The sequence below is a fragment of the Mobula hypostoma genome, chromosome 16 (genome assembly GCF_963921235.1).
Source record: "Mobula hypostoma chromosome 16, sMobHyp1.1, whole genome shotgun sequence".
Taxonomy (NCBI): Eukaryota; Metazoa; Chordata; class Chondrichthyes; order Myliobatiformes; family Myliobatidae; genus Mobula; species Mobula hypostoma.
Genome location: NC_086112.1, coordinates 30,638,958 through 30,666,814, shown reverse-complemented (window position 1 = coordinate 30,666,814; position 27,857 = coordinate 30,638,958). Strand labels below are relative to the sequence as shown.

At 39.7% G+C, this 27,857-nt stretch overlaps 1 protein-coding gene across 4 annotated transcripts in view; it reads right to left on the bottom strand.

The window, feature by feature from the left end:
* Positions 1–27,857, bottom strand: part of srfbp1 (serum response factor binding protein 1) — a 244,418-nt gene that overhangs the window by 135,415 nt on the left and 81,146 nt on the right. For 3 of the 4 annotated variants that reach the window (XR_010020590.1, XR_010020591.1, XM_063068704.1), the window contains 2 exons: positions 18,573–18,661; positions 117–189 (listed from right to left, as the gene is read on the bottom strand). Coding sequence is in view for 2 of the 4 variants with exons in the window: in XM_063068704.1 (XP_062924774.1) it covers positions 117–189; positions 18,573–18,661 (162 nt within the window). In the remaining 2 variants the exon portion in view is untranslated. The remainder of the gene's footprint in view (positions 1–116; positions 190–18,572; positions 18,662–27,857) is intronic. The other variant, XM_063068706.1, reaches the window with a different exon arrangement.

Below are 27,857 nucleotides of genomic sequence, written 5' to 3'. Positions count from 1 at the left end.
GGACTGAAGCCTGAGTGAATCGGCTATTAAAAAAATGAATAGCAGAGCCGCCTAGAGGAATCAGATAGCCTGCTCTTACTCCTAATGTTATTGTGTTTTTGTACACAACCAAATACCTTCATTGTGTGGATGTCTTCCAATAATCTTTCTGCACGTCGCAGATTCTTCATTACAGCATCCTGTGTTCCTCTGTAAACATAAAAATATGCAGTTAGATATGTTAATTAAGCAAATTTAGTTTCCAGAAATTCAGATTCCCACATAAAAACAACATTAATAAGGACATTGCAGTGGAAAAAGGAATGTCATAGTCATACTTTATTGATCCCGAGGGAAATTAGTTACTATTGCACCATAAATGATTAAATAGTAATAAAATCATAAATAATTAAATAGTAATATGTAAATTATGCCAGGAAAAGTCCAGGACCAGCCTATTGGCTCAGGGTGTCTGACCCTCCAAGGGAGGAGTTGTAAAGTTTGATGGCCACAGGCAGGAATGACTTCCTATGACACTCTAGGTTGCATCTCGGTGGAATGAGTCTCTGGCTGAATGTACTCCTGTGCCCACCCAGTACATTATATAGTGGATGGGAAACATTGTCCATGATGGTATGCAACTTGGACAGCATCCTCTTTTCAGACACCACCGTCAGAGAGTCCAGTTCCATCCCCACAACATCACTGGCCTTACGAATGAGTTTGTTGATTCTGTTGGTGTCTGCTACCCTCAGCCTGCTGCCCCAGCACACAACAGCAAACATGATAGCACTAGCCACCACAGACTCATAGAACATCCTCAGCATTGTCCAGCAGATATTAAAGGACCTCAGTCTCCTCGGGAAATAGAGACGGCTCTGACCCTTTTTGTATACAGCCTCAGTGTTCTTTGACCAGTCCAGTTTATTGTCAATTCGTATCCCCAGGTATTTGTAATCCTCCATCATGTCCACACTGACCCCCTGGATGGAAACAGGGGTCACCAGTACCTTAGCTCTCCTCAGGTCTACCACCAGCTCCTTAGTCTTTTTCACATTAAGCTGCAGGATAATTCTGCTCACACCATGTGACAAAGTTTCCTACCATAGCCCTGTACTCAGCCTCATCTCCCTTGCTGATGCATCCAACTATGGCAGAGTCATCAGAAAACTTCTGAAGATGACAAGATGTAATTCCTGCATGTCAAGTCTGCATCCATTTTTATCTCTCTCTCTCTCTCTCTCTCTAAGTGAATGACACGTTATCCTACTGCAATTGGCACTTATCAAAATAAATACATCACATTAAAAGGATTTTGCTTTTGAAATTTGAAAAATCAAAATTCGTACCTAGTTACATAACATTCAAGAAATTATTCACCATACAAAACAACAAAATGGATTTCTAAAGATTAGTCAGAAACAGGTATAATATCACTGGCCTCTGTCATCAAGTATGTTGTTTTGTAGCAGCTGCACAATGGAATACATAATTAATACCTATAAATTACAATAATATATACACAAAACAGTTTGTGAATGCTTGCTGAAGATGATCAACAAAACTGGACCCCCTGGTAAATTTAAGACATGGGTGTACCAACACGGTCTTCTCCCAAGGCTTTTCACAGTGTACTAGTTCACTATGACCACTGTAGAAGGCATCAAGAGGAAAGTCAACAAGCACCTGCAGAGGTGGCTGGGGATCCTCCCCAAGTTTTTCTTCAGTGGGGCTCTACATAAGATCAGGCCAGCTACAGCTCCCGTTGTCATTGGTAGTGGAGGAGTTCAAAGTGGCGAAGTGTAGAGTTATGTTAGCACTGAAGGACTCTGATGACAAGCTAATAAACGAAGCAGGAGTCACAAAAAGATTAGGCCAAAAGTGGGCGCTAACTCAGCCACAGACCAGGCATCAGTCAGCCATAGGGGGTTCCAGGCAAGGTCAGAATGGAGGTTGCTGACTGCACTGGGCCTTGATGTAAAGGGCAAGAACCAAACAGCTCGCATGATGGGGGAGGAAGCAGAAAGAGCCTCTTGCTGTGTATCAAGCAGGTGATAAGAGTTGAGCTGGAAGTCAGCAGCAGATGGGCAGTGACTTAGCCGTCACTACTGACCCACCAGCGTGTAGTGGTTATGGGTCAAAACACTATGAAGGTTGAGCACCAACCGACATGTGCTCCTGGTCACCAACTACGGTTACCTCAAGTAACTGTAAAGAGCAACCCAGTGTATGATGAAAGCAACTACCTGGTTTTCTGCATTAATTACTCATAAAATGTGGTCTGATCTTCATTTAAGTCACAATAATAGACAAACACAATCTGCTTAAACTACTAACACACAAACAATTGCACTTTTCATATCTTTATTGAACATGTTGTTTAACCATTCACAGTCCAGACTGGATAAAGTATGTGAACCCTTGTATTTATTAATTGGTAGAACCTCCTTTAGCAGCAATAATCTCCACCAAACATTTCCTGCAACTGCTGATCAGACTTGCACAACCGTGAGGACGAATGTCAGCCCATTCACTCGTGTTCCGGATCATTGTCTTGTTGCATCATCCAACTTCTATTAAGCTTCAAGCAACAGACCGCTACTCTGACATTCTCCTGTAAAATGTCCTGGTACAATTTTGAATTCATTGTTCCCTCAACAATTACAAGTAGTTTTGGCCCCGAGACAGCAAAGCCTCTCCAAGCCATGATGCTCCTTCCACCACACTTCACAGTTGGGATGAAGTTTTGGTACTGGTGTGCAGTGCCCTTTTCCCTCCAAACATAGCCCATGGTGCGCATTTCTGCCAAAAAGTTCAATATTTGTCTCATCTTCCCACAGAACATTGTCCCAGAAGTGTTGTGGAAGATCCAGGTGGTCTTTTGCAAACTTGAGGTGTTTTTTGGAGAGCAGTTGTTTCCTCCATGGTGTCCTTCCATGAACACAATTCTTACTCAGGGCTTTTCTTGTAGTGGACACATGAACAGAGACTTCAGCAAGTTCTAGAGATTTCTGCAGGTCTTTTACTGTTAACCTTGGGTTCTTTTTCACCTTCAGCATTGCACGTTGTATTCTTTGTGTGACCTTTGCAGTATGCCCACTACTAGGGAGAGGAGCAACAGTACTGAGTTTCCTCCATTTGTAGACAATCTCTCTTATTGTGGACTAATGAACACTCAGGTCTTTGGAAATGCTTTTGAAGCCTTTTCCAGCTTCATGCATCTCTACAGTTCTTCATTTAAGGTCCTCTGAAAGTTGTTTTGATCGAGGCGCGGTGCACATAAACAGATTTTTCTCAAGAGAAGGCTCTGTAAGAAACCTGACTTTGTGTGTCTTTCTTATAGGGCAGGGTATCGCTACAACCCACACCACCAATCTCATCTCAATAGCTTTTGTAGAAGGCATGACCCCAGGGGTTCACATACTTTTTTGAACCTGGACTGTGATTGTTTAAATAGTGTACCCAGCATTGATGAGAAGTAGTACAATTGTTTGTGTGTTAATAGTTTAGGTAGATTGTGTTTGACTACTTAGTGACTTTGAAGATCAGACCACATTTTATAAGTAATTAATGAAGAAAACCAGGTAAATGCAAAGGGGTTCATAAACTTTTTCTTGCAACTGTAATTGTAACATATAGTTTTGTATGTGTATATATACGTACACAATAAAAAGGTAGGAGAAGGGGAAGGAGGGCTAGGTGACGGTTGAAGCCAGGTGGTAGGAAAGGTAAAGAGCTGATGAGGAAGAAATCTGATAAGAGCAGACGCATCCATAGATGCTCACTGACCTGCTGAGTTATCAAATAACATAAATTATACACTTTGAGATTTGTCTGCTTACAGACAGCCACAAAGCAAGAAACTCGAAGAATCAAATAAAAAAAGACCAAATCTATCATGCAAACAATAGAAGCAAGAGACAACGTTCCAATCTGGACAGAGTCCTTAGATCTGCTCCCTGGAGCAGCCAGAGTAGGCCCAAGCCTCGGTCTCAGTAGCACAGAACCTGGAGCACTTCACCATCATGAGATGAATTAACATCACGGGACAGTGGGCTTGTGGAACGATATTAAAATTGTCCAAGCACTGGGTAGTACCATCCTTTAGAACCCGGCCCTGGAGTAGCAATATGCTTGGGTCATCCAGCCCAAAGCAGTTCTCAATCTCAATAAATTGGCTTAGCTCTTGGAGCGATCCAACCTCCCATACATCTTCAGGCTTAAGAATGTCTCTCTCCAGTCTCCTGTACCACCACCTTGATGGTAGCAATAGGAAGAGGGCATGTCCTGACTAATTACAATGCTTAAAGATGGATGCCACCTTTTTAAGGATATCCTCAATGCTGGGGAGACTAGTGCCAATGATGAAGCTCACTGTTTGCAACTTTCTGCAGCTTTTTCCAATCCTGTGCAGTGATGCAACCAGTTGGAATGCTCCCTACAGTACATCTGCAGAAATTTGTGAGTCTTTGGTGACATACCAAGACTCCTCAAACTCTAACAAAATATAGTCACTGTCATGTCTTCTTTGTAATTGCATCAGTACGTTGGGCCCAGGATAGAGCTTCAGAGAGTTGACAGCCAGAAACCTGAAACTACTCACCTTTTCCATTGCTGATCCCTCAATAAGGACTGATATGTGTTCCCTTTCTGAAGTCCACAATTAATTCCTTCCTCTTACTGATGTTGAGTGCAAGGCTGTCATTTCACCACCACTCAACCAGCTGATCTATCTCATTCCTGTGTGCCTCTTCAAAAGCTTAGAGACACCTGATACAACTCCATGTCTGATATTCTTTACCCAAATTCTGGGAACAAAATTTGCTTAGATTTGTAATACCATCTGAAAATGTAAACCAGCTTTTCTCAATCTTTTTGCTCTGGAGGAACCCTTGAAATAATTTTCAGGTCTCAGGGAACCCTTGCATAAAAGTTGTTATAACAACAGCTCATGGCACGTTAGCATGATCAGTAAACTGTAGATACACCTTTCTGACATGGATTGAGGTTAATTATCGAATCTAAAATATATGTAGGAGGAAGCATTGGAAAGGAAGAAAGTATAGTACTTAGGAAATTTCTAACTTGTAAATATCTAAAAAAATGTATTCTTGATAAGTTATATTTATTAGATAATTGTTCAAAAGACATAAGGGAACCATCTAAAAATAAATCCAAAAACCGTAAAATACCCTTAGTCTTCCAAGTTTGAAAAGCGCGATCCGTAAAAGAGGGAGGAAAAAATATGTTACCTACAATAGGAATCGCTAACCCGAATTGATTAAGATCAAAAAATTTTCTGAATTGAAACCAAATGCGCAAAGCATATTTAACTATCGGGTTAGAGACCTGCTTAAGGCGTTTCGAATCAAAAGGGAGAGAGGAGCCTAAAATAGAGCCAAGTGTATAACCCTGAACAGATTGTAGTTCCAATGCTACCCATTTAGGAATAGATAGTATGTCCTGATCAAGTAACCAAAATTTCATATGTCGAATATTAATAGCCCAATAATAGAATCTAAAGTTAGGTAATGCTAAACCTCCATCTCTCTTAGCTTTCTGTAAATGTATTTTACCCAGTCTCGGATTCTTATTCTGCCAAATAAATGAAGAAATTTTAGAGTCAACTTTATCAAAGAAAGATTTTGGAACAAAAATTGATAATGCCTGAAACACATATAAAAATTTTGGCAAAAAACCCATCTTAACTGCATTAATACGACCAATCAAAGTTAAATATAAGGGAAACCATTTAGATGAAAGTTGAGTAATATGGTCTATTAATGGTAAAAAGTTAGTCTTAAATAAATCTTTGTATTTACAAGTAATTTTAATCCCAAGATATGAGAAATAATTATTAATCAATTTAAATGGAAATTTATAATATAAGGGAAGATGTTTATTAATCGGAAAAAGTTCACTCTTACTAAGATTTAATTTATAACCTGAAAAAAAACCAAATTGTGCTAATAACTCTAAAACAGCAGGAATGGATTTCTCAGGATTAGAAATATATAAAAGTAAATCATCAGCATAGAGTGATAATTTATGGGACTTTATCCCCGAGTTATCCCAGTAATATTTGAAGATTTATAATATTATTATGATTTATAATATTATTATGAAACTTAGGAAAGCTCCATTTGATAAGATTAGGGTAGATTGGGAACAGGAATTGGGGCTTACCATTTCTGTGGATGATTGGGGGCAGATTTTACAATTAGTTAATACTTCCTCTATTTGTGCTAAACATTCCCTAATTCAATTTAAAGTGGTTCATAAAGCACATATGTCCAAAGATAAGTTAGCGCGTTTTTACTCGCATATTAATCCTTTCTGTGATAGATGTTCGGGGCAGATAGCCTCTTTAACTCATATGTTTTGGTCTTGCCCTACTTTGGAAACTTTTTGGAGAGATATTTTTAATATTATTTCTAAGGTATTAAATATAGATATCTCTCCTCACCCTATTACTGCTATCTTTGGACTACCTAAAATTTCTAGTAATCTTTCCCCTTCAGCCCGCAGAATAATTGCATTTCTTACTTTAATGGCGAAAAGATGTATTTTACAACATTGGAAAGAGCTTAATGCTCCAACTACCTTTTTTTGGTTTTCTCAGACGATTTTATGTTTGAATTTGGAGAAAATTAGAAGTAACCTTTATGATTCTTCATTTAAATTTGAACAGATTTGGGGACCTTTTATTCGATATTTTCATTTAATGTCATATTTACCCTTCTTGTTTTTTTTCACTGTTTTTAATGGAGGTCGGGATTGAGGACGTGATTTTAAGTTTAACTCTGTTTGGTTTCAAGTTAGCCCATTGCTTTGCTTTGCTTTTAGTTAGTTGCACGGTGGGTTTTTTTTTGGGGTTTTTTTTTCTTTTTTTTTCCATTGATATATATAAAATTTAGTATACCATTATGTTATCTTGGTTTCTTATGTTTAAATTACATTGTGTGTAGTATTTTTTTTGGTATTGATACTTTTTGGAATTTTATTATACTTTAACATTGTATTAATGTTTATATGGCTTACCTTTTTTGTATACTTATTCAATAAAAAGATTTAAAAAGAAAGAAAGTAAACTGTAGATAAAATAATCTAAAAATAATTGTCAATTCTGTTTTGAGTATAGAATGAATTTTTAGCCAACCTTTCTTTGTAAAAGATATTTAAGTTTAGCTTACCTTTCTTAAAATTATTTTTTTTCTCCTTTCATAAATTTTAAAAACTCAGTAATGAAAACTAATTAATTTCTCAATTCTGAATTGAATTGAGATAAGAACACAGATTTCACTTCAAATGAAATGAGCTGATTTCTATCCTTGCATTTGATGCTTTTAAACAAGAAAAGGCTTGCTCACACAGTTGAAAACTGCAAAATATGAATGGTGGGATATTCTTCTTTCACAGAAATCCAGAACTTGTGAAGGGGCAGGTCAGTGAATCTCATATTTAGCGCATGATCAGAGTGCAGCTCACAAAGTCAAGTTCTCAGGCTGAGCAGAAGATTCAGAGAAAGCGTCCCTCACCCAGCCATATACTTGTGTAGAAGGACGGAAAAATACTGTTCAATGTTGTTTTGCAGTTCTTCCAGGTAGTTTTCAATATGACTCGAGACTTTCTGATAGCCTTCCTTACTCTCAAGTCCACCCAAGTAGCAGTGGAAATATTTCAAGATTTCCTTTTGCAACGTAATTTTTCCAAAGATTCAGTTTCCTTTTAAATCCAAGAATATTGTCAATTGAAGTAAAAATATTTTCTCCAGGGCCTTGCAGAGACTTGTTCAACTGATTTATATAATGAAAAATGCCTGTAGTAGAACTACTAGGACTTAATGTTTTAATGCCTATGGTAAATTGGCACTCTCAATGTTTTTTTTTAAGATTAGGAGAACACTCAGTCCTCTTTTATTGTCATTTAGAAATGCATACATGCATTGCAGTGATATCACAGAAAACAGGACAGACCAAAGACTAACACTGACAGCACCACATAATTATAACATATTGTTACAGCAGTGCTAAGCAATACCATAATTTGATAAAGAACAGTCCATAGGCACAGTAAAAAAAAGTCTCAAAGTCCCAAGTCGATCGACTCCCAAGTCCCCAATAGCAGGCGGCAAAAGGGAGAAACTCCCTACCACAAACCTCCAGGCACCGTCAACTTGCCGATACCTTGGAAGCAGCTGACCCTGAGTCTATCCGTCTGAAAACTCCAAGCTTCCGACCAGCCTCCCGAGCGCCATCCTCTGCCGAGTGCCTTCGACCTCTCCCTGGCCGCTGAAACACGCAAAGCTGAGGATTCCAGGGCCTTCAGATCCAGAGATTCCGGTTACCACATAGTAACAGCGGCAGCAAAGCAGGCATTTCAGAAGTTTTCCAGATGTTCCGCTGTGCTCTCACAAATCAGGATTGTGCACGGTCCCCTACTTGACAGATAACAGATATTCATCACCGAAGTGAGCGCGTGCTGTCATCCTCCCGGATTTGCAGTTGGGAGTGGGCTTGGAGTGGTGACATGGTGGGAGGGTAGGTATGTCATCGGGGTCATCAGGTGGGCACACTCCTTCTTTGACATTTTGTTGATAAGTCCACGACGTCTCCAGAGGGCTCAACGGTGCTACCTGGCGTCCCAGATACACCCCCCTCAATTCCATACCCTCCTGTCTTCATCTTGCAGCCCAGTTGTGGTCTTTCCATTTTAATCCAAATCCAATTGCTGCTTTCTTCTGCTGCATTTGACAAGGACTTGATTGTTGTTGGAGGGAGTGACCCCTCACCCCCATCTTCTTCAATAGACTGGTCGCAGATGTAGCAACAAATCCCCTGCATCCCACTTCTACAGGGAAAATCTTGGTCTTCCAGCCATTCTGGGCAGTTTCAGTTGCCAGTTCAAAGTACTTGGTCTTTTTCCTCTCATAAGCTTCTTCGACACCATCTTCCCATGATACTGTCAATTCCACAACATATGCCAGCTTGGCTGTTGTGGACCACAGGACCATGTCTGGCCGGAGTGTTGTAGCTGCAACGTCTGGGAGAAACACAAGCTTTTTTCTTTCCAAGTCCACGTCCATTTTCCAATCCTGAGCAACCTGCAGAATGCTTACATCTTTTGATGTTATATGGTGCTCTGGCCATTGGCCTGCTGGTACAAATTGTGTGATATGGACATTTCTTGCCGATGTTTGTGGGAGAGCATTTGTGGTGATTCGCCTCTGTTCCAAGATTGATGCCAGCTGTCTGAGAACTTGGTTATGCCGCCAAGTGTACCGCCCATGGATGAGGTTCCTGGTGCATCCTGTTAAAATGTGCCTTAGTGATGCAGGTACTTGACATAGAAAGCAAGCGGGGTCTTCTCCCCACCACTGGTTCAGGTTCTGGGGTGTGGGTAGGAGGTCATAAGTGGCTCTGATGACAAAACTTAGCCGAGATCCCTCCATCTCCCAGATGTCACATTAAGTATTAAGGCTAGTTTCTGCAGCCATTCTTCATTTTCAAAGCAGTGACCAAAACCTGACATAGTATTCTCTTGCAAGTACTCCTGCAGTTCACCTTTCAGCTCAGACACCCTGTTGAGAACTCTTCCTTTGTTAAGCCACTGGTTCTCTGTATATAGCAAGAGACTGGTATGCTCTTTGTTCAGGCTTGCACACAGTTTTTTTAAGAAACATTCTCCAGTGAGCTGGTCTTAAAGGTACTAAATAACTTGCTTTCTGAATCTTTTTACTGACTGTGACTTTATTTTCAAAAGCCTTAACCCGTTTACTTTGAGATTCCAATAGTTGTTTAAAATAATTAGCACCTTTACGTGTCATATGGCTGTGATTTGTAGTTAAGTGTGATTTCAATTTTGCTGGAGCCATTGAAACATTTATAAGTTATTTGTCACAGACTAGATACATTGGAATAGGACAACTTGGCTCACCAGTCCAAGTAAAACCCATTGATAAGTACCTTTCATTGTAAAGATGGACTGTTTTTGAGTCCATTGTTGCACTAGTGCAGTGAAATGACGAAGACTGTAATTCTCCATCATTAACCTCATCAGAATTGTCCATAGGCCTAATCCTCTTCTTCCATCTCACACCTCCTCTTCAAACAAACAAAAAAAATCGCCACACTGGACCATATTTGGAATGAAAATTTCCCTCCAATTTTCAACTACACCACTGGTTTGTTCGCTCCCATAAATCAGTTGGCGGCACGTCAGGGGAAGTTGGGGGAGATAATTTGAGAGAGAGAAGCTGATGTCACAGCCCAAGTTGGGCTAGCCCAATTCAATGCTCGAAAAATGCACTACACGCTGCTCATCAGCCTACCGTCCTCCCCTCTGTGCAATATAGTGACCACCAATTATTAATAGCCTTGCCTATCTTGCATCAAAAACTGAGAATGGGCTCAACCAAATCAACATGGTCCAAGTTGCTCGGTCATTGCTCACCAGGGTGAGCACAAGCATCAAGCTATGCAAGAAGTTCAAAAAACAATGTTTATTTTTTTTTTAAATCATGATCTCTCATGGAACCCCTAGCAACCTCTCATGGAAACCTAGGGTTTTAGTGAACCCCACTTTCTGAAACCCTGACCTAAGCGATGTTACTTAAAGCAACATTATTATTCTGTTACATCTGTAAACCACAAGCAGACAAACTACATTATTTACTGTACATTCCAGATCTTTCATTCCAGATTGTGAAATTCTGACTATTATGAGGTCACATTGTGGTTCAATTGGTAAAATAGAACCTCCAGTCTCAAATTCATGGGAATTAATTATTTGTTTGTAAAATTCTCACTGCTTTCCTCTTCTTCCTTCGATTTTCCCTGCCCTTGTGATTTCCTATAACCTTTTGATCAGTGGTCATCCAAGTCTACCCTCGCAGTCAACCCCAAATTTAATTGTTCCACCATTGGTGGCTGTGATCTTCACTTAGTAGAATCATAGGCTTCCCTTTTCCTTTTAAAGTAAGATTACATTTGAATATTAATCCTTGAAAGGGGCCTGTATCTAATGGTTCTACCTCAAAAATGTGTTGACAATATTCTTTTGTCAACTGTATAATCTAAGTTTAATTAAAATTCAGAAGATGGGACCCTTGAAAAATTTGGATTTGGGGATTTGGCAACACTAACATTTTGGAAAGATTGAGCTGATCAACATTATTATTATTATACAGGTGTCCCCCGTTTTCCGAACATTCGCTTTGCGACACCTCACTGTTACGAAAGACCTACATTAGTTACCTGTTTTCACTAACAGAAGGTGTTTTCACTGTTACGAAAAGCAGCACGCGCCTGAACAGCCAAGCTCTTCCCCGGAACTGCATTCTAGCCGCCATTGCTTAAACACGTGCTTTATCTCGATTTATTTTGCGCATCCTTTAGCGAGATGAGTTCTGAGTATCGGAAAAGCCTAAAAGAGCTAGTAAGGGTGTTACACTTAGCGTAAAACTAGACATAATTAAATGTTTCGATCGTGGTGAACGATTATGGACATTGTCCGCGCATTGGAACTGCCTGCGTCCACCATTCGCACTATTTATAGGCAGAGAGAAAGAATTTTGAAAGGTGTCGATGTTACTGTTAGTTCTGCTCGTAGCAAAGTGGTCTCTCTTAGTCGGCATCCAATAATGGATAAAATAGAAAGTCTATTGCTTGAGTGGATCAATGGGTGTACAAAGCGTGGTGTTCCGTTAAGTTTTCTTACACTTGAGAAATCAGTCAGTCTTTTTAATAAGCTGAAACAGAAAGCACTGGACGATGGTGATGGAAGTGTTGCGAAAGTGGAATTTAAAGGTAGTCATGGGTGGTTTGATCTGTTTCTGAGGCGAGGGCAGCTTCATAGTTTAACGTTTACTGGAGAGAGTGCTTCGGCTGATACTGAAGCTGCTGAAAAGTTCCCAGCAGAACTGAAGAAAATAATTACAGATTACAGGTTATTCATATAAGCAACTGTTTAACTGTCAAGAAACTGCAATTTATTGGAATCTTCCCAATTCCGGTAAGTGAAACTACACTGTACGTACATTATTTCTACTTTATGTAGGCTGTGTATTTTTGTGTGTTATTTGGTATGATTTGGCAGCTTCATAGCTTAAAGGTTACTGGAGAGACTGTTTCTACTGAGAGTGCTTGTTGCGCCGTGTTTCTGCCGAGAGCGTTTCCACCGAGGGTGCTGCTGTGAGATTTTCGCTGCGCTAGATAGTGCTGCAGAAAAGTATTTTTACTTTATATAGACTGTGTATTTATCATATCATTCCTGCTTTTACTATATGTGACTGTAATTTTAGGTTTTATGTGTTACTTGGCATGATTTTGTAGGTTATTTTTTGGGTCTGGGAACGCTCAAAAATTTTCCCATATTAATAAATGGTAATTGCTTATTCACTTTACGACATTCCGGCTTATGAACCGTTTCATAGGAACGCTCTACCTTCGGATAGCGGGGGAAACCTGTATAGCTTAACATGTATATCAAGGCTGACTTAATTTATATTCCTTCATAGAACATAAGGAAAAGCAAATAAAAATATTGCAGATTATAACAAAGGCAAAATATCAAACCAACTTAAACAACTCCACAGAAGGTTAATGAACATTCTGCTCTCAACTACTTCAATTCCTCACTAAAATATTGGATAGAGAAATTTCAAATAATAAACAACCCAATGCCAAAACTCAATTCAAAAATGAACAAAGATTAATTTTATATAGCACTTCGTGATATCTGAGGAAAAGTTTTAAAGCTAATCAAACACTTTTGAAATGTGTTCACCATTGTAATGCAAGAAAGACAGCAGAACAGTTAAAAAGTCCCACAACCAAATATGAGGGGTGATTGATAAGTTTGTGGCCTAAGGTAAGAGGAGTCAATTTTAGAAAACCTAGCACATTTATTTTTCCTACATTTACACACTTAGTCTAGCAGTCATGGAGCATACAGATCCCTTCTTTGTAGAGGTCGGCGTCTTGGACCTTCAGAAGTGGTCCACAGCAGGGGTGATTGATAAGTTCGTGGCCTAAGATAAAAGGCGATGAGGAGAAACTGCAAACTTTCTACATTTTCACTCAAAGAGTTGAACTGCACGAGCATGTAATGAGAGCTGTATAACTCATCTCCTTCTACCTGCCACAAACTGATCAATCACCCCTGCTATGGACCACCTGGAGGTCCAAGATGCTCTCCTTACGTGCAGTTCAACTCAGTTTGAATTTAATAACTCATCTCCTTCTACCTTAAGCCACGAACTTACCAATCACCCCTGCTGTGGACCACTTCTATAAAGAAGGGATCCGTATGCTCCACGACCGCTGGACTAAGTGTGTACATGTAGGAGGGGACTATGTTGAAAAATAAATGTGCTTGGTTTTCTAAAATTGACTCCTTCTACCTTAGGCCACGGACTTATCAATCACCCCTCATATGATAATGATCAGGTTACTCTGAGTCACGAGGAACAATGCTCCTGCTCTTTCTTGAAATGGATCTTTGAAATTTTGACCTCCCAAAATGGCATTCTCTATGAGGCAGTATACTGAAATGCCACATATATTTTGCGGTCATGTTCTTGATTGGGTCATGGCTTAGATTTTTAAACTGCTACATTGGCTCATTCATTTCACAGTCAGTATAACTAATTTTATTGCAGTAACTTGGTCCTGATAAACTGAAGCACTTTCAAAAGTTAAATTAATAGTACTCAATTACAGAATTCTTTACTATTTGGTAGGTTTGAAATGCATCATATAGCAGCAGGGAAGCTCTCCAAGTTCAATACAACTTTATTCCTAGTTTTAAAAGAAAGAACAGCGCACAACTCTGGAAACATTCCAAAGTATTCTGCAACAATGCCATAATGAAGTAAATTTTAAATTACTTCATTACTTTTTTGATCGAGGCACGACTGAGCAGGCACATGGACGTCAGCAAGTTAGACCGGTCGGAAGAATTTAAAAAGAAGACAGCTTTATAGAACAGGCATCAGAGTAGAGGGAATCAGAGTAGGAGAGCTTTGGCTCAACGGGTCGAGGTAAGATAAGTTACTTGTGAAGAATAGGAATAGGAAGTATGTCTACGAGGCTGGTGTTCTGTTCTAGGTGTCGGATGTGGGATGTCTGGGAGACTCCCAGCCTCCCGGACGACCACATCTGCGCCAGTGAGGAGGTGACGGATAGGAGGTATAGGCAAGTAGTCATACCGGGGCCTCGGGAGACCAAAGGGCGGATAACAATCAGGTGAGGGAACAGCAAGAGTCAGATACTAGAGTGTACCCCTGTGGCTGTCCCCCTTAACAATAAGAACTCCTGTTTGAGTACTGTTGGGGGGGGGTGGGGGGAGAAAGAGTGATAGTGGCCACGCCTCTGGCACAGAGTGTGGCCCTGTGGCTCAGAAGAGTAGGGAAAGGAAGAGGCTGGCAGCAGTGACAGGGGACTCTATAGTTAGGGGTCAGACAGGCGATTCTGTGGACGCAGGAAAGAAGCACGGATGGTAGTTTGCCTCCCAGGTGCCAGGGTTCAAGATGTTTCTGATCACGTCCACGATATCCTGAAGTAGGAAGGTGAACAGCCAGAGGTTGTGGTACATATTGGTACCAATGACACAGGTAGGAAAAGGGAGGAGGTCCTGAAAACAGGCTATGGGGTGTTAGGAAAGAAGCTGAGAAGCAGGACCGCAAGGGTAGTAATCTCTGGATTTCTGCCTGTGCCATGCAACAGTGAGTATAGGAATAGAGTGAGGTGGAGGATAATTGTATGGCTGACAGATTGGAGCACGGGCAGGGATTCAGATTTCTGGATCCTTGGGACCTCTTTTAGGGCAAGCGTGACCTATACAATAAGGGTGGGTTGCATTTGAATCTGAGGGGAACCAATATCCTGGCAGGGAGGTTTGCTAAGGTTACTGGGGAGTGTTTAAACTAGAATTGCCAGGGGGTGGGAACCGAACTGAAGAGGCAGAAGAAGGGACAGTTGGCTCACAAATAAGGAAAGCTTGTGGGCAGTCTGAGAGGAAAAATAGGCAGGTGATAGAGAAGGGATACACTTAGACTGCAGGTTTGAGATGTGTCTATTTTAATGCAAGAGTATCATGAACAAAGCAGATGACCTTACAGCATGATTCAGTACTTAGAGCTATGATGTTGTGGCTATTACAGAGACTTGGATGGCTCAGGGGCAGGAATGGTTACTTCGAGTGCCAGGCTTTAGATGTTTCAGAAAGGTCAGGAAGGGGGGCAAAAGAGGTGGGGGTATGGCACTGCTGATCAGAGATAGTGTCATGGCTGCAGAAAAGGAGGAAGTCATGGAGGGATTGTCCACTGAGTCTTTGTGGGTAGAAGTTAGAAACAGGAAGGGGTCAATAACTCAACTGGATGTAAATACCACCCCATAGTAACAGGGACATCAAGTAGCAGATGAGGAGACAGATTCTAGAATGGTGCAGTAATAACAGGGTTGTCGTGCTGGGAGCTTTTAATTTCCCCAATATTGTATGGCATCTCCCTACAGGGTTTAAATGGTGTGGAGTTTCTTTGTTGTGTTCAGGAAGGTTCCCTGACAATATGCAGATAAGTCTACAAGAGGAAAGGCTATACTTGACCTGGTATTGGGAAATGAACCTGGTCAGGTGTCAGGTCTCTCAGTGGGAGAGCACTTGGAGATAGTGATCACAATTCTACCTCCTTTACCGTAGCATTGGAGAGGGATAGGAGTAGACAAGTTAGGAAAACATTTAATTGGAGTAAAAGGAGATATGAAGCTATCAGGCAGGAACTTGTAAATATAAATTGGGAACAGATGTTCTCAAGGAAATGTATGGCAGAAATGTGGCAAATGTTCAGGGGATATTTGTGTGGCGTTCTGCATAGGTACATTCCAATGAGACAGGGAAAGGATGGTACTGTACAGGAACCATGGTGTACAAGGGCTGTTGAAAATCTAGTCAAGAAGAAAAGAAAAGCTTGGAAAAGGTTCAAAAAACAAGGTAATGATAGATATCTTGAAAATTATAAGGCTAGCAGGAAGGAGCTTAAGAATGAAATTAGGAGAGTCAGAAGGGGCCATGAGAAGGCCTTGGCGAGCAGGATTAAGGAAAATCCCAAGGCATTCTACAAGTATGTGATGATCAAGAGGATAAGACGTGAGAGAATAGGACCAATCAAGTGTGACAGTGGAAAAGTGTGCATGGAACTGGAGGAGGTAGCGGAGGTACTTACTGAATACTCTGTTTCAGTATTCACTACAGAATTATACCCCAGGCTACTGTGAGAGGCGAGGGAGGAGATTGCTGAGACTCTGGCAATGATCTTTGCATCATCAATGGGGACGGGAGAGGTTCCGGAGGATTGGAGGGTTACAGATGTTGTTCCCTTGTTCAAGAAAGGGAGTAGAGATAGCTCTGGGAATTCTAGACCAGTGAGTCTTAAGTTGATGGAGAAGATCCTGAGAGGCAGGATTTATGAACATTTGAAGAGGCATAATATGATTAGGGATAGTCAGCATGGCTTTGTCAAAGGCAGGTCATGCCTTGCAAACATGATTAAATTTTTTTTTGAGGATGTGACTAAGCACACTGATGAAGGTAGAGCAGTAGATGTAGTGTATATGGATTTCAGCAAGACATTTGATAAGGTACCCCATGCAAGGCTTATTGAGAAAGTAATGAAGTACAGGATCCAAGGGGACCTTGCTTTGTGGATCCAGAACTGGTTTGCCCACAGAAGGCAAAGAGTAATTGTAGATGGGTTATATTCTACATGGAGATCAGTGACCAGTGGTGTGCTTCAGGGATCTGTTCTGGGACCCCTACTCTTCGTGATTTTTATAAATGACCTGGATGAGGAAGTGGAGGGATGGGTTAGTAAATTTGCTGACGACACAAAGGTTGGGGGTGATGTGGATAGTGTGGAGGGCTGTCAGAGGTTACAGCGGGACATTGATAGAATGCAAAACTGGGCTGAAAAGTGGCAGATGGAGTTCAACCCAGATAAGTGTGAGGTGGTTCATTGTGGTAGGTCAAATATGATGGCAGAATATAATATTAATGGTAAGACTTTTGGCAGTGTGGAGGATCAGAGGGATCTTGGGGTCCGAGTCCATAGAACACTCAAAGCTGCTGTGCAGTTTGACTGTGTGGTTAAGCAGGCATATGGTGTATTGGCCTTCATCAACCGTGGGACTGAGTTAAAGAGCCAAGAAGTAATGTTACAGCTATATAGCACCCTGTTCAGACTCCACTTGGAATATTGTGCTCAGTTCTGGTCACCTCACTACAGGAAGGATGTGGAAACCATAGAAAGGGGGCAGAGGAGATTTACAAGGATGTTGCCTGGATTGGGGAGCATGCCTTATGAGAACAGATTGAGTGAACTTGGGCCTTTTCTCCTTGGAGTGACTGAGGATGAGAGGTGACCGGATAGAGGTGTATAAGATGATGAGAGGCATTGATCGTATGGATAGTCAGAGGCTTTTTCCCAGAGTTGAAATGGTTATCATGAGAGGGCACAGTTTTAAGGTGCTTGGAAGTAGGTACAGAGGGGATGTCAGGGGCAAGTTGTTTTTTCCAAAAACGCAGAGAGTGGTGAGTGCGTGGAATCGGCTGCTACGACTGTGGTGGAGGCAGACAAAATAGGGTCTTTTAAGAGACTCTTGGATAGGTACATGAAGCTTAGAAGAATAGAGGGCTAGGGTAACCCTAGGTAATTTCTAAAATACATACATGTTTGGCACAGCATTGTGGGCCAAAGAGCCTGTATTGTGCTATAGGTTTTCTATGTAATACTTGTAAATATTCAAATCAAAATATACAAGAATGTTTTTGATACATAAATAATGGAAAAAATAGCAATTTTGATTATTAATTCCCCTGCCCTTACCTCTCCCTCCCATGATAGGAAAAGAGCTTAAAAATAAGGAATGCTTTCTGAAATTAAAATGTGGTCCTTTGACGGTACTTGATGTAGGAAGAATGCATAGCATGACGTTCATTATCACATCAAAAATCAGACTTGTAAAATGCCTTTCAAAGCTTAGTGTTAAGTTAACTGTTGCCTGCAAATTTTCCTTACCCTGGGAAATCCTGAAATAGAAAAATAGAGATCGAAACAGCCAAGTAAAGAGACTTCCTTTTCAGCACTCTCAGCTGCAAAGAGCAGGAATGCACCCTCCTCCTTTCTCATGAATTATTTAGCTTCCTATCTGTTAAACCCAGCCTCTCGCTCCAATCTTGAGCAGAGACAGATCCCATTTACGCTGACTTGTATCTCACCTCAAACTGAAATTATCATTAAATTCTCCGGCATGCTCATACCTGATGACCCATTCCCTATTCCCATGAGCCATCAAATGTTCTAATTCTGGTTTTCTTTCTGTAGAACTAGCTCACCTGTCGATTTGGCCAAATGCCGTATGGAATACGAATGAAAAGTACTATAACATTACATCTACTTTTGACATGGTCTCCACATCCTTGATTTTGCTAACTATTCTCATTATAACTGCACTTCTACAGTAGTCTCATTTTCCCAGCCTCCCTACAAATATCTGGGACATTGAATTTGATATAAAAGGTTCTCTTCAGTTACCAACTTTTTTGTTTTTAGCTGGATGATGTTTCTCGATAATTTCCGGATGATTAAGGCTCTTGCTTTCTTTATATCTTTTCTCAATTTAACGACCTAGAAATAAAATACGAACTGGTTAATATTTGCAATTTTATAATAACTTGGAGAGGTTTGAAGAATGCAAACTTGTCTGAATTTTTTCTGTCTGAACATTCACTATGGCAATTAAATGTAACAGCTTATACTTCAGTATCAAGAACATTACCAGGCCAGATTCCAAGAACCTTTCTAATGGCTAAAAAGAAACAGGCTTTGTAGGCATAAGCATGCCTATTCAGTTAAGTATTAATGTTATTCTTGGAACTTCTATTTCAAAATAGAGAACATGACAAAAAGCTAATAAAATTATAGTGTAAATATAAATTTGTTAAAATTACAATTAAGTATGAAATTAGAAATTCTAATTTTGCTCTAAGGTTCCCAAATCAAGGAGGCTCCAATCAAGAATTTACTAAACAAAGACATAACCTCTCAGAATTTTTGACGTGTTTTTTTTTATTAAGTGAGCCAACTGACAAAAATGCGTTACAATGGAAGGGCTATGAAGTGAAAACACAGTTTAAACATACCATCCATTAACCTTCAGCCATAACACTATGAACACTTTCGGCATTAAAATCCAAATCAAAACATATTCTTTTAAATCTTTACTTACCTTTCCTGTTCCCATGTCAGTAATTAAGTGGCAGTTTAGATCAGTGTTTTAAGTGCTACAATTTATATTTATGGTGGCATTTCCTTACAGCTTCAATGGACCAAAGTATGTAACAAAATGATACACACATTCAATCCTGTTATAGATACAGCCAGTTTACTTATGAATGCTCATATGACATTCCCACAATGATAAAATACATACTTAATTAAAATCGAACTACTGAATATTTGATGCAGTGAACATCATTTGTAGAGATGAGTTTTATTAAACCTTAAATACAAATACTATACTATAATACAAATCACATTTACTAAATTTTCTGGGAATTGGGAATATTTTTATCAAAAGCACAGTCTGCAAAATTGTTCCATGACTGCCCTGTAACAAAAACAGAGCTTCCTATGTTGCCTCCTCTTCATCATTTTCCCTCTAATCTCCTGTGCAAAAGCTGCTGACATGGGCTGGCTCATATCACTATGATCTTTTGTAGCCTCATAACAAATCTTTTGAAACACTGCCATATAATGCAAGAATTTCCTGGATACATCAAGTAGTGGATGGAGCATGGCTTTTGTTCTGTCCATATGGGTTGTCATTGGAGTCAAGAATCACATGGAAAGACAAGACGTTAGCCCTAGCTTACAACTAGCCACCCTTTAGTATACCAGGTGAAATATGCAGGGTTCAGTACACTGGTCAATAAATGCCACAAACCATGACTATGAGAGCATAGGATTCTTAACACTATGGTGCATTCAAAATCTCACGTGGCATCCATAAATCAACATGAATGCAGCTAGTACCATCGGGCATCATGCTGGCAGCTGATCTTTCCCAAAAGAAATCAAGAATTCTATTCTCTTTGATGACAAAATATTGGTGACCTTTCTGATATAAAAGTATAAAGCCAACTGATGTAAACTCTCTAGTATGGAAAGAGCAAATAGAGTTAAATGGCTACTGTGACCTTAAACCAAGATCCCTGCAAACTCGATCTAACAACTGCATATGCAGGTTATGCTTGCATAGATAGACACATATTTGTTGAGTTGTTCACTGAAGAATACAAGAGAATGGGCCTTGCATGAAATAAATGTAAAATAGATCCTCGCCCAACTCAATAATAAAGATCTATGATTAGCCCCAAGCAAATTCAGATGACTTCACGTCAAAAGCTATCTTTCAGCATAGATAGACATCAATAACAAAATTCATCATTGCTTCAGGTGCACCAGCACATTTTCGAACCAACTGAAGAAAAACATTTGTAGATGAAACCTCAACTTCTGCAGTAAAATTACATTCTGCAGGGTAGTAGCAATACCTGTCTTCGTGTACACTTTGGAGATGTGGCCTACCTGCAGCAGGCATTTCAAAACAGTGGAGAAGTAGCACCAGCATTATCTCAGCAAAATCTTCCAAATCCATTGAAAGCGTAAATAAAACAAGGTCAGGGTTCTTTCACAGGCCAAAACTTCCATTATTGAACTTCTAATAATTATTGATGTACAGACCACAACAACTGGATGCCTAAGCATCCTAAGTAACTTGAGGAATTCAGCTCCTACACTTTGGCTGTAGTTATGGTTGAAGTGCATTCTATAGTGTTACTTGGTACACACTAAAGTCAGCGCTGGGGAAATGCTGTCAAGGATCTTTGGTGAACAATATATTAATTCAATTCATTGCTCCTTGCCAGAATCCAAGAGGCAATGGGAATATGTCCCTTTGCCTGCCTGTATATCTCTTCTTACTCTTCCTTTATGCTGCATTAAGACCTGTGTATATGATGCTGCAAAGTCTATAGGATTCCCAATGATGCAATAGTGACACAGATTGCACTCAAGATAACCAAAAAAAGTTGCACAGAAAAAGGTTTGAGTGAAGCGTTGTGATAAAGACTTTAAATAGATGCTGCTACAGAACCTTTGGCAACAAAATGCTAGTTTTGTAAAGAGGTTACCACATGATGTTAATTGGTCATTGAGGTCAATTTGGATTTGTAGTATCTAAGCAGCATTGCATATGGTAGAACATCAATCTATCAGAATACTATAATGATCTAACAGAATACTATATACTTCTGTTAATTGATAGTGTCATATATAGTAGCATCTTTTCCTACCTGGCAGTTGAAATATCTTTTGCTACAAACACGCCCCTTGCATATGAAGGCATATTGGAAGCAATTTGGTGCTCCTACAGCTCAAAAAACACACTGTACCTCCTCTTTCTAAACCCCTCCCCCAATTTACTTTGCAATCAGTATCAAAAAGATGCGTAAAGAGAAAGTTTTTAGTATTGTCTTTGAGATTTTTATTTTTTATTTTGAAAGTTAGAAACTACTTTCAGAAATCAAATTAATTTTCCAATAATATCACAGCAATTAGCAATTGTGACATACAAACACTACAGAAGATCAATCATTGGCAGAGCTGGGCCAAATAAAATATACAATGTAGTCTAACGGTGTAATAGAATACTTCATTTTGGAATTCCTTAATATGATACTTGTGCTTTTATGTTTTTCCCCCAACCACATGAGCAAAGCCTTAGAAAGGTCTCCTGCTTTATTTAATGTTCCTTGTTTATGGGATCAATATTCCTCCAAATATTTTCAGTGTTTACACATGAAATTGGCCATCCATAAAAACAATAAGGAATTATACTAAGGCCTCTGCTATCAATAGCCTTCATGTATCAAATTGTTAACTTCAATCTTGGTAACTAGTCAGTAACCAAGTATGAAGCTGTGTGCAGTTAAACTTTGATAATCTTTCAGAAGTCCCGATTGTTCAGTTTCTGGTCTGCCAGGTGAAGATTCATGTACACCCTCTATTCCCAAGCTCTCTATAAACTCTCCAGGCTCTTGCCTCCAGCACTCCTTATACATTTCACAGGGCCCTGCTTCCAGCTTTCCTGATGAATTTGTCAGGCCTCTGTTTCCAGCATTTTTCACAAACTTGCCTGGGTGCTGATCCTGTACTTTTTAAACATACAAACTCCTCTCCCACGCTCCTTTTTGATCCGCTGCAGCCCCGTACCTACACTCTCTTTAAACTCACTGGATTTTGGATCCTGCACCCTTTTTGAATTCAATGAAAATTTTATTAGACTACATTGCAATAACAAAAAAAAAGATTAAGATAGGAATAACATCTAATAATCTGGGAAATCTGCCAGTATGGCACTGCAGTTCTAAAGTTGCTGAATTATTTAGTGTTTTACAGCAATTGCTTATGAAAATTTTTCAAGTTTTCTTATTAACAATCATTTTTATCATATAAGTTTACAACCAGAGTTAAGCAGTGTATGAAACCACACACTATTCTGGCTAAACAATTCAACTTTCCAATGAAGGTACTTGTTTTAACTACCCAACAGTATTCTAGCGTAATGCAGAAATAAAGCTCAGAATGTGATGGGATTGCCTTTCTCACAACATAGTCTGAAATACTCCTTTCAGATCTTTGATTCTTAACGTTTGCAATACAACAGCAGTGCTACATGTCAGATGTTACCACTCAATTGAGCAGCTTCTTTCAAATTGGCACGAGATAGGATTTGTCTCTCCCAAAAGCAGCAGCAAGCCAAACACCATATTCAACAAGAGCGCTCCATGTCAGAAATTATCACTATTCTCTCAGTCTAGTGAAAGCTACCAGAAGGGAACAGATTGTAAAGTGGAGCAGCTTGCCAATGAATAGTTTCTGCCCAGAAACGTGGAAATCTGGCAGAATGCGATTTCAGTTCTGCATTCCCTTTAATTAGACAATGACTCAAATCCAAGCTGCTATTTGCAAAATGATTGCAACTTTAAACAGAAAGGGAGAGAGGAAAAGAGGAATAAATAGAACGAACAGATTTTTAAACATAATTTTTCCAGGAAATGGGTGTTGGTGGCAAGGCCAAGATGGATTGCCATCCCTACAATGCTCAAGAAAATCTAGGTGAGGCACTTTCTTAACCCAGTGCAAATCTACTGGTGAAAGATAATCCCTCTGTTCAATAGTGAGTCTGGAATTTAGAGGAATCAGAAACTAATCAAATAGGAATAACAATGTACTTCAAGATCAAAATAATCTACAACTACAACTTGAGGGGGTCCTTTATGAAGCTTCCCATGTTGTCCTTGGTAATTGAAGTTGTGGGTTTGTGAGGTGCAGTCAGAGTAGCCCATGTGAAGAACAGTAGTGCATCACATACAAAATGCTGGAAGAACTCAGCTGGTCGGGCAGAATCTATGGAAAGGAATAAACAGCCAACATTTCAGGCAGAGCTTTCATTAAGACTAGAAAAGGAAATGTATTTTGTGAGTGGGAAAAAAACAATTAGGCAGTGCTGACTCAGTCCTGGATTGTGTAAAATTTATTGTGTATTCTTGGAACTCTGTATTGATCCAGGTAAGTGGCGAGTCTTCAATCAAGATCCTAACGTAGACTACAGATGATGAAATTGCCTCGGTTTTTTCGGAGGTGCGCTACTTTCCACTACATAACCAAGCTCATGACCTCTTCTGCACTTAAACCTTATGGCTAAAGACACAAAATTAAGATAGGTTGAGTTAGCAGATCTTAATCATGTTGATACTTAGCATTAATCTTCAAATTCATGAATCCTGATATCAGCATCGAATCCCTTCCCCATACTGGGGTTAATATGTACTTCAGAGTAAATTATTTTTTTAAGATTTAAAAATCATCCAGCCTGCACAATCATGTGACTGCATAGATAATTATAGAACATACTGAACAGCACAGCAACCAGCTCTTCAGCTCAACACGTCTGTGCCAAATTAAATTGAATCTCTTCTGCCTGCACATGATCCATATCCCTCCATTCCTTACAAGTTCATGTGCTTATCTAAAAGCATCTTAAGCACCATGATTGTATCTGCTTGCACCACCACCCTTGGCAGTCTCTTCCAGACACCTACCATTTCAGTGTTGAAGAACTTGCCTTGCATATCTCCTTTAAACATTCCCCTCTCACCTTATTGGCATGTTCTCCAGTATTTGATGCTTTTCACCCCAATAAAGATATCCCGATCGCTTACCTATTTTATGAAATAACTATTAGGTCTCCCCTCACCCTCCGACTCTCCAGAGAAAACAATCCGTTTGTCCAACCTTTCCTTATATCCTTTCATCCTTCCTGGTAAACCTCTTCTGTTATTTCCAAAGCCTCTACATCCTTCCTGCAATGGGGCTACAAGAAATGCACACAATACTCCATGTGCAGCCTAATCAAATTTTTATATGGCTGCAACATGATTTTGTTATGCTTATACTCAATGTCCCAACCAATGAAGGCACACATACTATTTCCCCTCTTTACTATGCTATTTGTGTTGCCATTTTTAGGATGCTATAACTTGGATGTCAAGATCTCTTTGTACATCAATACTGTTAGTGATCCTGCCGTTAACAGTACACTTTCCCTTCACATTGGACTGCACAATGTGCAGCAGCTCACATTTTGGACTAAACTCCACAGAGCATTTCTCCGCCTGTATCCGTAACTTATCTATATCCTTTGATAACTCTCTATACTGTTGATAACTCCAGCATTCTTTGTGTCAACTACGAACTTATAATCCATGCAACTATATTTTCATATATATATATCTCTCTCTCACACACACACACACACCTCCCAGCACCAATCTCCTTGGTCATGAATACCCAGCTTGAATAATCTTTTCAACATTACACCCTCCACCCCGTCTTTTATGCAACAACCAATTCTGAATTCAAATTATTAAGCTACAGTAGATCCCATGCACCACCTTAACCTTCTGGATCGAGCTACCATGAAGGACTTTACCTTTCATATACCAAATACTCAAATATGGAAGGAGGCATTCCTGGGGCAAACATGCTTTAAAGAATATACAAGTCATTTAAAGGAGAATATAGGCACAATTAGATGAGATATCCAGTTTTCTGAATTATACCTTTAGATTAATCACCATGGCAAGTGACCTTACAAAGGTACAATTCATTTGTTTCAGACAAATTGAAGTTCTATTTAACAATTTTGGAATGGATAGTTTACATGCTGGAATATCTTATGTTGACAGATGGAAGATCTGTGTCAAAAACATTTTCAATGAATTAAGAGTATTAGCTCACAACCCAGTTTAAAGATCACAATGCAAGAATGGTCTTTGATCCAGAAGGCAACTGTTGAACTATGACATACTAGATACTACTGCATACCACTGTGTATTATGATTTTAGTTGTACCTTTAAATCTAACACCTCAAAGTTCCTCTCAAAGAGCTTTATTGCCCATTTTTTAGCCCATAAGGTTACTGTGATTCTTTGAAATTACCTGGCTTGCTTAATTACTCATAAAATGTGTTCTGATCTTCATCTAAGTCACAATAATAGACAAACACGATCTGCCTAAACTAATAACACACAATTACACTTTTTCACGCCAACACTGAGTACACTATTTAAACAGTCGAGGTGCAAAAAAAAGTGAATCTCTGGAGTATTTAATAACTAGTAGAACCTCTGTTAGCAATAATAACCTCCACCAAAAGTTACCTGTAGCTGCTGATCAGACGTGCACAATGGTGAGGAGGAATTTTAGCCCATTCCTCCACATAAAACTGTTTCAGTTCATCAATATTTCTGGGATACCTGACATGAACGGCCCCTTCAGGTCATGCCATAGTATCTCAATAGGGTTAAGGTTTGGTCTCTGACTTGGCCATTCCAAAAGATGAATTTTCCTCTTTTTCAATCATTCTGTTATTGATTTATTCTTGTGTTTTGGATCATTGACTTGATGCATCATTCAACTTCTATTAAGCTTCAGATGACAGACGGCTACTCTCCATTCTCCTGATAAAAGCCTTAATACAATTTTGAATTTGTTGCTCCCTCAATGATTGTAAGCTGTCCAGGTCCTGAGGCAGCAAAACAGCCCCAAACCATGATACTCCTTCCACCATGCTTCACAGTTAGGATGAGGTTTTGGTGTTGGTATGCAGTACCCTTTTCCCTCCAAACATAGTGGTATGCATTTCTGTCAGAAAGTTCAATTTTTGTTTCATCTTCCCACAGAACACTGTCCCAGAAGCATTGTGGAAAATCCTGGTGGTCTTCTGCAAATTTGAGACATGCAGCAATCTTACTTTTGGACAGCAGTGGATTCCTCTGTGGTGTTCTTCCATGAACATCATTCTTGTTCAATGTTTTTCATATAGTGGACACATGAAAAGAGACTTCAGCAAGTTCTAGAGATTTCGCTGTTACCCTTAGGTGTTTTTTTTTCCATATCCTCCACACTGCACATTGTGCTCTTAGTATGATCTTTGCAGGATGCCCACTCCTAGGGAGAGTAGCAACAGTACTATTTTCCCCATTTGTAGACAATTTCTCTTACTGTGGACTGATGAACACTCAGGTCTTTAGAAATGCTTTTGTAGCCTTTTCTAGCTTCATGCATCTCTACAATTCTCCTTCTTCTGTCCCCTGAAAGTTGCTTTGATCAATGCATGGTGCAAATAGATCTTTCTTGAGAAACACAGAAATAGAAAAATAGAAAACCTACAGCACAATACAGGTCCTTCGGCCCACAAAGTTGTGCCAAACATGTCCCTACCTTAGAAATTACTAGACTTCACCATAGCCCTATATTTTTCTAAGCTCCATGTACCTATCCAAAAGTGTCTTAAAAGACCCTATCGTATCCGCCTCCATCACCGTTGCTGGCACTCACCACTCTCTGCGTAAAAAACTTACCTCTGACATCACCTCTGTACCTACTCTCCAGCACCTTAAACCTGTGTCCTCTTGTGGCAACCATTTCAGCCCTGGGAAAAAGCCCGACTATCCACACGAGCAATGCCTAGCATCACATCATCTTATACATCTCTATAGAAGAATAGGCTCTGTAAGTAACCTGACAGTGTTTTTTTTATATATAGGACAGGACACCTCTACAACCCACAACTCCGATCTCATCTCACTGATTCGAACACCTGACTCCAAATAGTTTCTGTAGAAGGCATTACCCCAGATGTTCACGTTTTGTTTTGAACCTAGACTATGATTGTTTAAATGGTGTACTCAGTATTACCTAGAAGTACAATTATTTGTGTGTTATTAGCTTAGGCAGATTGTGTGTGTCAATTATTGTGACTTTAATGACACAGGGAAAGGATGGTAAGATACAAGAACTTTGGCATACAAAGGCTGTTATAAATCTAGTCAAGAAGAAAACAGCTTATGAAAGGTTCAAAAAAAAACTAGGTAATGACAGAAATCTAGAAAACTATAAGGCTAGCAGGAAAGAGCTTAAGAAAGAAATTAGGAGAGCCAGAAGGGGCCATGAGAAGGTCTTGGTGGACAGGATTAAGGAAAACCCCAAAGCGCTCCACAAAAGAGCAAGAGGATAAGACGTGAGAGAATAGGACCAATCAAGTGTGACAGTGGAAAAGTGTGTATGGAACCGAAGGAGATAGCCAAAGTACTTAATGAGTACATTGCTTCAGTATTCACCACAGAAAATGATCTTGGCAATTCTAGGGATGACTTACAGCCGACTGAAAAGCTTAAGCATGTAGATATTAAG